The sequence below is a fragment of the Anthonomus grandis genome, chromosome 5, assembly GCF_022605725.1.
Source record: "Anthonomus grandis grandis chromosome 5, icAntGran1.3, whole genome shotgun sequence".
NCBI classification, from domain to species: Eukaryota; Metazoa; Arthropoda; class Insecta; order Coleoptera; family Curculionidae; genus Anthonomus; species Anthonomus grandis.
The window spans coordinates 6,038,178-6,050,016 of record NC_065550.1 but is presented as its reverse complement, the minus strand read 5'-3'; the positions used below and the strand labels follow the sequence as shown (position 1 = coordinate 6,050,016).

General features: G+C 32.9%; 1 protein-coding gene across 3 annotated transcripts in view; it reads left to right on the top strand.

Annotated features, from left to right (window-relative positions):
- Positions 1–4,620: 4,620 nt before the first annotated feature.
- LOC126736885 (regulator of G-protein signaling loco) overlaps positions 4,621–11,839 on the top strand; it is a 199,111-nt gene continuing 191,892 nt past the window's right edge. Inside the window, exons 1-2 of one of the 3 annotated variants that reach the window (XR_007660817.1) lie at positions 4,621–6,761; positions 6,820–6,948. Coding sequence is in view for 2 of the 3 variants with exons in the window: in XM_050441494.1 (XP_050297451.1) it covers positions 4,770–6,761 (1,992 nt within the window). In the remaining variant the exon portion in view is untranslated. The remainder of the gene's footprint in view (positions 6,762–6,819; positions 6,949–11,839) is intronic. The other 2 variants (XM_050441495.1, XM_050441494.1) reach the window with 2 other exon arrangements.

The window sequence follows — 11,839 nt, the reverse complement described above, 5'->3', positions numbered from 1 at the left end:
CTTTGAAGTATTTTTAATACGATATTTTGACATACAGAAAGTTTTTTAATACTGTTACTATAGGCACCTCCCCATACAACTATACAATATCTTAGTATGGACTCCACAAGACAAATATATAAAGCATGGTTGCACAGACTTATTAAGACTAAAGGCCACTCGAGCAAATCATGAACTGATGGCGGGCCGGCCTCCAGATGTACAGGTAAATAAAGACAATAAAGAATTCATATTAATTTATTAAAATTGAAAAATAATTTCTTAACTTGAAGTGTGGTACTGCATAGTGCTTACAATCTTTTTTACATTTGGCTTAAATTTACTTGTAGCAACACGTAAAACTGCTTTCAAACTTTAATTTGCAAGGCGATTTTGATTTTTTCTTTTATTATTATTTAGTATTGAAAAAGTTTGTTCTCATATATAGGTAGAACCAAATAAGCTATTTATAGCATCTTTCAGAGCGTCTATGTGCAACTCTTTCTACATATTTTTATCAATGCAGCAGTAAAAGTTCAGTAAGTCTCCTTCATTGAATTTGTTGCGTAAATCTTGGTGGTTTTGAATGTCGATAATTTCTAACTGCATTGACATTTCGCCGCATTTTCAACTGAAAAGGATTGCTGAATATGTCCAACAGAGGTTTCACTTTTTTAAACTCCGAAAATCTGTTTTGAAAAGATTGAATCAAAATATCTTGCTTTTTCACAGAACTGAAATTAATCGCAGTTTTGTTGAATTTTTCAGCCATTTTCTTATAATTCGTAATATGATTGTAATTTGCAGAATTCAATTGTGATCTGAAAAGTGTCAGCTTGCCTTGAAAGGATAATACATGAGCGTAGAGCTGTGATATCAGTTGATTTTTGTCTTGAAGCCGTGTGTTCAAGACATTCAAATGATTTGTAATGTCAACTAAAAAAGCCATATCACACAACCAATCAGGATTTTTAAGTGACGGAACATATTATAAATATTCCAATTTCTTCTATTAAACTTAGAAATCGTTCCAATGTCAATCCACGACTTAGCCACCTTACTTCTGTAGTATACAGTAAATCTCCGTATTCGCTTTCGATGTCATAAAGGAATTGTTTGAATTGTCTGTGATTAAGTCCTCGTGATTTTATAAAATTTACAGTACCACTTTCATGATATGTTGAAATTCAAATTTTTTAGAACAGTATAATATAATACTTGGTGTATAATGCAGTAAAACTGCATGAGATCCTCAGGCGTTTTTTTTTTGCTTGAAGATGCTTTTTCAGCAAAGTAGCTAGCCCGGAATTGATACCAATCATCGAAGGAGCACCGTCAGTCGCAACTCCCGATAATTTTGATAAGTCCAAATCAGTTTTTGAACACTCATCCAAAACTTTTATAAAAGGTAAAATCACAAAATCTACAGCATCACAAATAATAATTTGTGTTTTTACCTTTTATAAAAGTGTATGACCAGCATCTATAGCATAATGGATGAATTTTTCGAGTTACTCATCCAAAAGTACATTAAGTTTATCAACTCCTTTTGTTTGACCTTTCAATGAACACATTCCTAATATTTCTTCTAAGACTTCAAAATCTTGAGTAACACCTCACGCATGAATATGAGAAGTTGAGCTGTGAAATTAATATCAGTAGATTCGTCGAGTGCTAATGAAAAAAATTCAATGATCTTAATTTTTTCAATTAATTGTTCCGCAATATTACCTGACAAAGACATAATTCGTCTTTGGATAGTCATACGATTCAGTTTAATTTTCTCAAACTTTCAACATTTCATAACTAACGTCTGTAGCTGTTTCTGAATCTTGAATGGGTTTTGTAAACATAGCTTGCTGACCAATAGGCTCCCTTAATTCACCTGTAAACTTGGTAAAAGAAGGATGCTAAGTTTCATAGTGCCTTTTTTACATCCTTTGCAATCGCAACAGAATTCTTGCAAATTAAATAAGCGACTTTGTTAAAGCTGGAAGTTTTCAAAACTTTGTGGGATGATGAAGTGATGGATCTTTTGACATCATGCACTAATGAGTATGAGAAAAAAATGGAAACGACCAATAGACCCCATGCAAGGTATGCGTGAATGGCATCATTTCCGAACACCAATTTTGAAAGAAATGTGTAAGTTTTTTGGATTATCACTTCTTCAAGCCCAAGTACGTTTTCCAATTCTGCGAAATATATTCTCCTTGGATCCCCTTTACTATCATCCTATATTTTCCAACGTAATGACTGGAAGGAGGTATGAGCAATTACTACGGGCGTTCAACTTCACCAAGGAAAAAGGAAATGTCGATCGTCTGAATAAAGTTACTTCTCTGCTACAAATTTTGATACGCAATTATCAAAAAGCCTTTTCCCCGGAAGAGGCATTAGCACTGGATGAGTCGCTTTTATTGCACCGAGGCAGATTGAGCTTTAGGCAATATATAAAAAATAAACGTGGCAAATATGGAATTAAATTCTTTGAAATATGCTCTCCAAATGGGTACAATCATAACATTGAAATATATAAAGGAAAACAGGACGATGGAGAAGTTTCCAAGCTACAGGCATTGGTATTCAGACTAATGCAGCCATTTTTAGATAAAGGTCATCACTTGATAATGGACAATTATAATAGCGTGGGGTTGTCCAAAATTCTCCTTCGTAGAAAAACTCACATGACAGGTACTTTGAGATCAAATCGAAAACAAAACCCAAAAGTAGTTACGACAAAAAAACTCAAAAGAGGCGACCATATTTGGAAAAGAAATGGTAAAGTGTATGTCAGCAAATGGAAAGACAAGCACGATATTTTGTGCATTACTACCAAATTTCACCCAACGATGATAGAGGTTTCGAATTCTTATGGGAAAAAACTACAAAAGCCAAAAGAAATTCACGAATATAACATGAATATGTCAGGAATAGAGAGATGTGATCAGTTTACTTCCTATTATAGCTGCCCCAGAAAATCAATCAGATGGTACAAAAAGGTGATATTTCATCTGTTAGATGTTACAGTTATAAATAGTTTCTTGCTCTATCGAGATATCACAAAATCAAAAACAAATTTACTTCAATTTCAGGAGAGTATCATTAGGGGATTACTTGGGATTCCAAATAATTAGAGAGGGAAGAAAACTGGTGAACCAAGGTGCAAAAGTTTCAGTCCCTGCGGCACACGTTACAGCTGAGGAGACAATTGTACCTGAAGTTCTACATGTCTTAGAAAAAATACCAGTCCCGCCCAACTCTAAACGCAAAAGTCATTTCCTGCGATACCGGGAGTGTTCTAAGCATGACAAACGCGGGCAGACATCATGGAGATGTAAGGTTTGCGAAACGCATCCCCTATTGTGTGTTGGGCAATGCTTTGAAAATTTTTATTCCAATAAATGAATTTCGGTTTTTGTAATACCTATGTTATAAGCATATGAATTAATATTTTTGTAGTTTCTTACTTTTGTGAATAAAAACTTTTATTTTTATACATGATATATTATTTCGTAGTACCTATGGAACCTTTCAATAAATATATTGTCTGCATAAGCAGTCTTGTCCCTATATAACGCAAGGTGTTATCCAAAGGGACAGGTCTGCAATAGAAGTCTGGCTGTTTCTCTACGAAAAAACACCACAAACAAAAAAATTCTAACAGACATATAATTTATGACCTTAAGACATGCCGTTAAAAAAAAAATATAAATGTCCCAGGAAGACCCCAAAAAATTTGTTTTGTCCGCGAATGGGTTAATAACTTTTATAAACTTTACAATAAGATAATGACATAAGTATGTCTTTTGTACATAACTTTAATAGTGACAATGTTTTATAGTAGTTGCCACATTTAATTGAGAATGTTTACATTTTAAAAAGTTCGACAAAAACTCGTAAGTGGAGTAAAAAAGAACCCAATATAATAAGCGGCATGAGCAAAAGCCACGAGCAAAAAATTCCTACCGATCACAAAAAGAATTAGTCCAAGGGCAATAATTCTTAAAATAATTTTCTCTATTTTAACTAATAATATTTATTTGTTTTTTGTTTAAACTTTTAAAAAAGTGAGAATAAATAATTAAATAATTAATAAATAAAAAAAATTAATTTCAACGTAAAAATCAGTAGTAGGCCTATGGTTATGAAATTCGGTATTCGGGCATAATTTTGCATTCTAAACAACTTTTTCTTATAAACATTTTTTTTATATCTTGCCAAGAAATACTACTTTACCGACTCATAAAATTTAAGAAATGCTCGTATGCTTGATTTAAAAAAAATTAAAAACATGCTTAATTTTATTTTTTAATTAAGCAGGGCTAAATGCCAAACGGTAAAATTTCAACCCCAAAATTTTTTGTAATTTTAACGTATACATTCGCTCATCCTGGGACACACTATATATCGAGAATTAGAAGCTTTTTCGATGTTCTTTCGATCACCCAAGCTTCTAAGGCCTTGGTAATACTACTCTTTACTTATTTCTATTCTTATTACTTACTTTTTTTTACTCCCTATAATTCTATGATAAGGCCTTCTGTTGTGGCTAATGGACCTTACCCGACTTAAGAAGAAGAATGGAAGGAATGAAGGTTGATCTGTCAGTTGTCATATGAACTTATTGTTTGTGTTTTGTGACGTGATGTGTACTGAGTGCCACTACTAATAAATATTTCGAAAAAAAAACATAAAACTTCGGATTTTAAACTTATTACGTGTTTGATTAGTGCCAAAATCAATCATTAATTGACTCTCGGTCCTTTTTAATTAAACTTAACGTCGCGATGCATCAAAATAGACGTCGAAAAAAGCGGCCAAACTATGGCCTGAGGACAGTGGAAGTGATGAGGGGCCCAAATGGATTCGGTTTTACGATTTCAGGTCAGCAACCGTGTATTTTGTCTTGTATCGTCGGAAAATCGCCCGCGGACCAGGCGGGCCTTCGCGCCGGTGATTTCCTCATTTCAGTGAATGGAATTCCAGTGTCCAAAATGGCTCATGATGCAGTTGCTAGCCTCATTAGCAACTGTGTGGGCCCCATTAAGATCACCATCGCGGAAAATTATTATTCGGATAGTAGCGATGATGAATTAGATGGTGGTAGATTTGTTGGGAGGAAACCCAAGTATATGCACAAGCCTAGACAGTATAGAAGACCACATAAAGGTATTACTGTTGAGCCGAATGATAAAACTGTCTCAAAAGTAAGGGATCATATTATAAAGCCCAGTACAAGTGCTAATTTATATGAGGAACAAGATCCTAGCCCAAATGTATCTTTAAATGTATCCAATTCTCTGCCAATGGATGATGAAGGAGGTCCTATAGAATATAAGGCCTTAATAGGTTATTTAGGAACAATAGAAATGCCTAAGCAACTATTGCCCAACTCTCGTTTACAAACTGTTTGCAACTGTATTAAGAGACTGAGACAAGAAAAACGAACTCCCACAACTGTATTAATGACCATTTTACCTACATGCCTAACCTTAAAGAATTCTGGTAACCATATAATTGCTATTTACCCTACTAATCGTGTTGTTTATGCTGGCTCACCCACTGATAAAGAATCCAGGTATTTTGGCATTGTAACAAGCGCAATGTCAGAAAATAAGCCTGTTAACAAAAACTGCAAGACTGATGTAGATATTTCTAACAGCTGTCATGTTTTTGTAGTAGACTCCAAAATAGTAGATCATCAAATCCATATAAATAGAGCTGAGAATTTCCGAATAGTGTGCACTCCAGATCCAACTACAGCAGCTTGCTTAGAGTTTCCCAGGAGTGCATTGTATGTAGTAAATTTAATTCAAACAATTTATAAGTTGCCTAATGAGGGTGCTCAGTTAAATGAGCAAAATAACCCAATAATGGCAAACTCACCACAACCAAGTGCCTCAAGTAATTCTGACTCTGGAATAGGGTATAGGGATGATTGTGGAAATGTAAGTGATAGAATTTTGGTAGTAGAATTCCCTACTTATCGCCCACAGATTATCAATAACAATAAAAAACCACATGTGAACAATAGGCCACAGGGCATCAATGGCAATGACTTTCCAGAGAATTTATTTGACCTGAAACATTCTGGTATACAATTAAATAATAAAAGCCCTTATAAAAATAGCAAACCTGAAACAATTGCAGAGGCTAAACATTTCAACAATTTGAACAATATCAGGGTATTTGATAATATTAGGAACCATTTTGAATGCAACTCTGGGCTGTTACAAAAGCATAATAATGATGAGCATGTAAGGTTGAATGGTAGGATTGTTTTAGATGGTAATGAGCATTCTCCGAAGTCTTGTCATGCTGTGAGGTATGGTGATGTAGACTCTGGCCTGACCTATATAGAATGCCCTGTCGATGTACCATTAACCGACCTTTCTGTTAAAGAATGCATGGATAAGGACATTCCTGATTTTAAGAGTTCCACAGATGAAGTGTCAGTGCAAAGTTCAAAAAGTGTGGACATAGGAAATTTGATACAAATTTTCAGAGTGCCTTTTGAGTCTCGGAAGGCTAAAAAGCAGCTTAAACTAATGCATAGCTGCGAGAATATTGATTTTGAGGACAAATTGAGTCCCAATAAAGTGTATGAAGTGGCAAAGACAAATTATAGTTGTGAAGAATTGAATAAGCCAGAGTTATATGAAGGGAAATTCTGTTATGGTAGCCTTCAGAACCTCACCAGCTGGGTAGAAAATGACAAGCCAAGGAGGTCAATTGTTGTGCAAAGTGAACCAGATGTAAGAATCAACAGGAACATGTTGGTAAGTCACATATTTATTTCACATGAATAAAATTATAAAAAATTGTTGATTTTTCTAGAAGGTATTGGTTTGGTAATGAAATGATGGGGGCACCAGCTGAATATGGTTTATATGGTGAAGGTTACTAACAAAATATTTTAGTTAGGGTTTAGTACCATATTTGAAATTGCATGCTGAAAAACAGTAGGTAAGTAGATAGTTTTAAATAAGTACAATCTTATTGGGAATACAAGAAGAAGGATTAAGTAAAGTGATAATATGCATTCATGAGCCATAAAATTATTCTGATATAGGGTGAATACGCCTATTCATGATCAGTTAACGTAAATCCCATCTTTCATAAATGATAAAAAAAGTTATTTTAAGAATGCTGACATTTAGTTTCTAAAAATATTTGATTTGTATTTATTAAAACTAGCTAAAAAATATTAATTATATTTATCGTTTCAAGAAATATTATTGACAAGGCAAAATGTAAAAAAACTACCTTTTTCCAATTTTCGACCAAAGGTGACATATTGTTGACCACATTTAGCCCAGTTTTTGACCGGCGGTCGAGAGAACTGGATTTATGTGGTCTCTTTATTGACCATAATATAAAAACCTTTTTAAATAAATAAATGAGTCAGGTTTGTTTCTAAATTTATTATAAGTATTTATAAAATAATACATAAATTTACAAAGAAAATTGGTACTTCTTTGGCTATTAAAAAACTAAGTAAATGCATATGCATATATGAATAAAAATGAGTAAAATATACTTAAGAAAAGAGTTAGTACAAAGTAAGAACAGTAAAATTGTAATTAGCGCAACAACTAAAATTTAAGTGTTATTATGTACAAAACAAACAAGTATATTCTCTATCAGAAATGTCATCATAAGATAGTCTAATGAAGTCTGTATATTTCATGTGGTACCACCTAGAACACTTATCACATCCGACATTTTTTTCATCTTCCTCTTCAGTATTACTTATTAAATCTTCATTGCAAGATGAACATTGCAGATGCCCTTGTTCAATTATTAAGTTATTATCATTTTCTTTTTCAAACTCTTCTGGTTGTTGAAAAGAGTTTTCATCTTTCTTTCCTGCCCTCTTTTTCACAATTTTGTTTTTATTTTTCATTTGCCTGTCCTGTCACTTCCTTTTTATATCTTCCTCTTTTTGTTGCTTCTCATCTTCTTGTTTTGTTAACTTTAGTCTCCAAGCTTGAGAAGAAATTGCACTGGGAAACTTATCCTTTAGATTCCTATTCTTACCTCTATATTCTACTGGCTTGGGGTATGACAAATGATTATCCAAGATGGATTTTAATCACATTGCTTTGGGAGGATGCTGAATGTCAGATATTGTTACTGACGCGCTTACATCATTAATTACACATTTATTAGATAATATTTGCTGTTAACTTCAATAACATTATTATTACCCGCTATATTTTCTGTGTTTGTTTTATCTGGTAAGGCAGGGGAACTTCTCGCCGGATAGTCATTCTCAATCAGTGATTCATTTTCTTCAGACACAAATTCTATGAGAGGTGCACGATCATTATTTTTAGAGTTTTCGCCTATATATCTTGAGCTTCAGGTTCAGTTATAGCAATGGCTTCTAAATTGTTTTCCAGTGTTACAGCATCGAATTAAACTATTGTAAGGTCTTGCAAACTAATAATGTCTCCTACCTGAATTTGATTTTGTTCTGTTTGTAACCTATTTGCGTCTCCTTCAGCAGATTTAATTTCGTTCAATATCACTTCAACATTGATGCCATACTCTGTCAAGGAAGGAGCTAATTTTAAAATTACCTTTCTTGCTGCCATCAATTCTGCAGGTGTAACATCTTCTTCGATATTTACTATATCTAAATGCACGGTTTGTTCCTGTATATTTTTTACATATTTGGTATAATCCACATTATCTGGATTTAAAGGATACAACCCGCATTTCCGAAATCCGTTAATTATCTGCCCTTTCATGTCGCTATTATTGAGAGTTTCTTGGAATAATTGACAGAAGAAGTTAAATTTTGTAACACACATATTTGTGTTTTCCGGACGTATATATTCGTAGAAAACATCACTCTTCATCCAACCACTATCAGAGCGCCCCAACATCCAATCGGTTGGCATGCTTTGAATAACGGCCTTTGGAGGACTGTCAAATTTTCTTTATCATTTCACTTGATATAAGTTTTTCCAACCTTTTGGAGCTAAAACTTTTCCACTTTTTGAAAAAATAGCAAATCCACTCTCGTCTCCATTAAATATACGGCTAGGATCATGCAAAACATCTGTGAAATTATTATCCTTCAAATATGTTTGCAGATCGTTAAACCAGGCCCTAACGTATTCTTCGGTAACAATACCTCTGGCCTTGTTAATTCGTTCAGCTTCTCTATAGCTCTGGGCTAGATAGCTCTGGGTGTCTTTTTAAAAACTGTTTGTACCATTTTTGACCTGGTCGCCCATTTTTAAAAAAATTTGCTTTGTCAATGTCTTTGGCAATTTTTTCTACAGTATCAAGGAGATCTGCTTTTTTTAATGGAAATCCACATTTAGCTATTTTAATAACCCAGTCTGTAGTCCTTTTCTCTACTTCTACAGTCAAAATGGGATCTGGTCCAGTTTTTCTTCGAGCTCCTAATACTCTTCCGTGCAATCTATCTATCAGCGTTGTTTTTGGAATATTATATTGTCTGCTGGCCTCTCTAATTTTCAGATGCTTTGTTTTTATTGCGTTTAATGCAATCTCTAATTGCTAAAGACTGATTCAAGAAAACTGTTTCAATACTCTGCAGGTATTGAAACAGTTTCCTTTTTATTTTAGTTTTTTGAAGCTTAGCAGCGGAAAGTTGCCCTGTGTTAGATTTTTTAGGCGCCGGCATCTGCAACAATAGGTATAGCATATTATTATATTATGTTACCTATAATATTGACATATTTGCTCAAATTTGACTCAAAATCAAAAAATTCATTTTGTTGATTCATGATTATTTTTTTTATTAATTAATCAATAAAATATAAATTCAAGATTGGTGGTCGAAAAAACTAAATTTCGTATACCATTTCTCGACCACCCTGATCGAGAATTGGAAATTCGTTAATCTGATGTTCCAGATGGACGACCACCTTGATTTTCACAAAAAATGCAAAAATAAAAATGCTTTTTTTATAAAAACTAAGTAAGAAGGGTCTTCTTTTACCTTACATCGAAAAACATATTAGTTAAAGATAAAGCATGATGATCTACTTACTATTTATTAATGAGTATACCACTAGAAAATCACTAAAATCTTAGGTACACGTGCAACTGGCAGCATTTACAACGTCTGTAATGGCTGACTGTTTTAAGCAGAGATTGCGCGGGAAATTTTAAAATCTCTATTACGGATGGTTGAAAGCGGGAATAAGGATTATGAAAAAGATAACGAGTTCGGTTCTTGTTTTTTATTGTTTTATACATAAATGGTCGAGAATAGGCACTGGTCGGCTAACTGGCGCATTCACCCTATTACACAAAGCTTTTCTTATGTATACCTGTACTACTTCTTTATGATTATTCATTATAAAATAGCTTTGAACAAGAAAAAGAAAGTTGGCAAGACTGTAAAAGGTTTTATAGGGTAATGAGTAGCGAACAATTCATCAACTGATAAAAATATTTCAGATTGAAAAAAAGCCGCCCTTTTTAAAAAAAATAATGAGAGTGAATAAGAGAGAACATTATATTTTAATTTTGAAGATGCAACATTGATTTTGTTGGATTGCAATAGCTTTTCATAGATATTTGCAGAAGATTTCTTCCTTGTTTATTTATTAGGTACACCCTATATATATATATAACATAACAGAAAACACTTTTCAACAGTTTCTGACACACACTACACTAAAATACTTATATACATGTTAAAAGAACATAAAAACATGTTCAAATTCAACACTTGTGGGCAAAGTGAGTGGCACCTATAGGTGCCACTCACTTTTAAAGATTGATTACTTTTATAAATCACTCAAAGATTTGAACTTTTATAAAAGTTCAAATCTTTCTCAATAAAAAAAAATCATTATTCTTTATTGCATATCATGTAAAAAAAAGATAATATACATACAAAGGTGGGAAGTACCACTAAGCATATTTTAATAACCACCTGTGAAAGAAAATATTAAAACTAACTCTACAATGAACTAAGCAAACATAAAAAAAGAGAACTGAGCAAATAGGTATATTATACCATTATTTACACCCATACTATCATTCATTTATTAAAATTTTTCTTACATAATTTTTAAAATCAACCATCCTTAGTGCTTTAACTTTTTGCAGGTATGCTATTATATACACTTGCTGAGGTATATACAAATAAGCTCTTTTCTGAGAAATTCTATTCTATGAAGAGATGTTGAGAGTGTATTTTTAAAGCAAATATTCACACTATGTGTATCACCTCTTAGAATAAGAAATTCTGAAATGTAGGGTGGTTCATACAAATTTAATAATATATTTGCAATACAGCTTATACTTAGGAACCTTCTATGGGCCATATTGAGACCATAGACATTGTTGTCCATTTACATATTGGCTAACATGTTCTTTTCATGATAGATCTTTAGTAAATTGCAGGTAAGTCCATTTACAATATTTAGATATCCAGGTTCACTAAGCCTTCAGAAAAAAATTTATTTGTATTAGATGGTAATTTTTTTTTTAAATTCTGTAATATGGTTTTTAGAAAATATTATTCACATGTGCATCGAAGGACAATGTTTTATCCATGGAAAGAGCCCGGTTTTTAACTTAGTCTACCCACTCTCACTCAAGATTATTAATTTTTACCTTGATTGGTGTTATTGTTGGTATATTATCCAATTGGATATTACATTTTGTAAACAAAATTGCAATTTATAGAATGTAAATTCTTAATAACCCACTCTGAAATATGGTGCAAGTAATAATTAATTAAATTTAAGGTCTCAGGAAGAGAACCAATCATTAGCTATTATACTATAATACTACAGGGTGTTTCAAAATTCACTACATACATTTTAAGGGTGTATTCCTGAGGTCAAAATAAGACTTT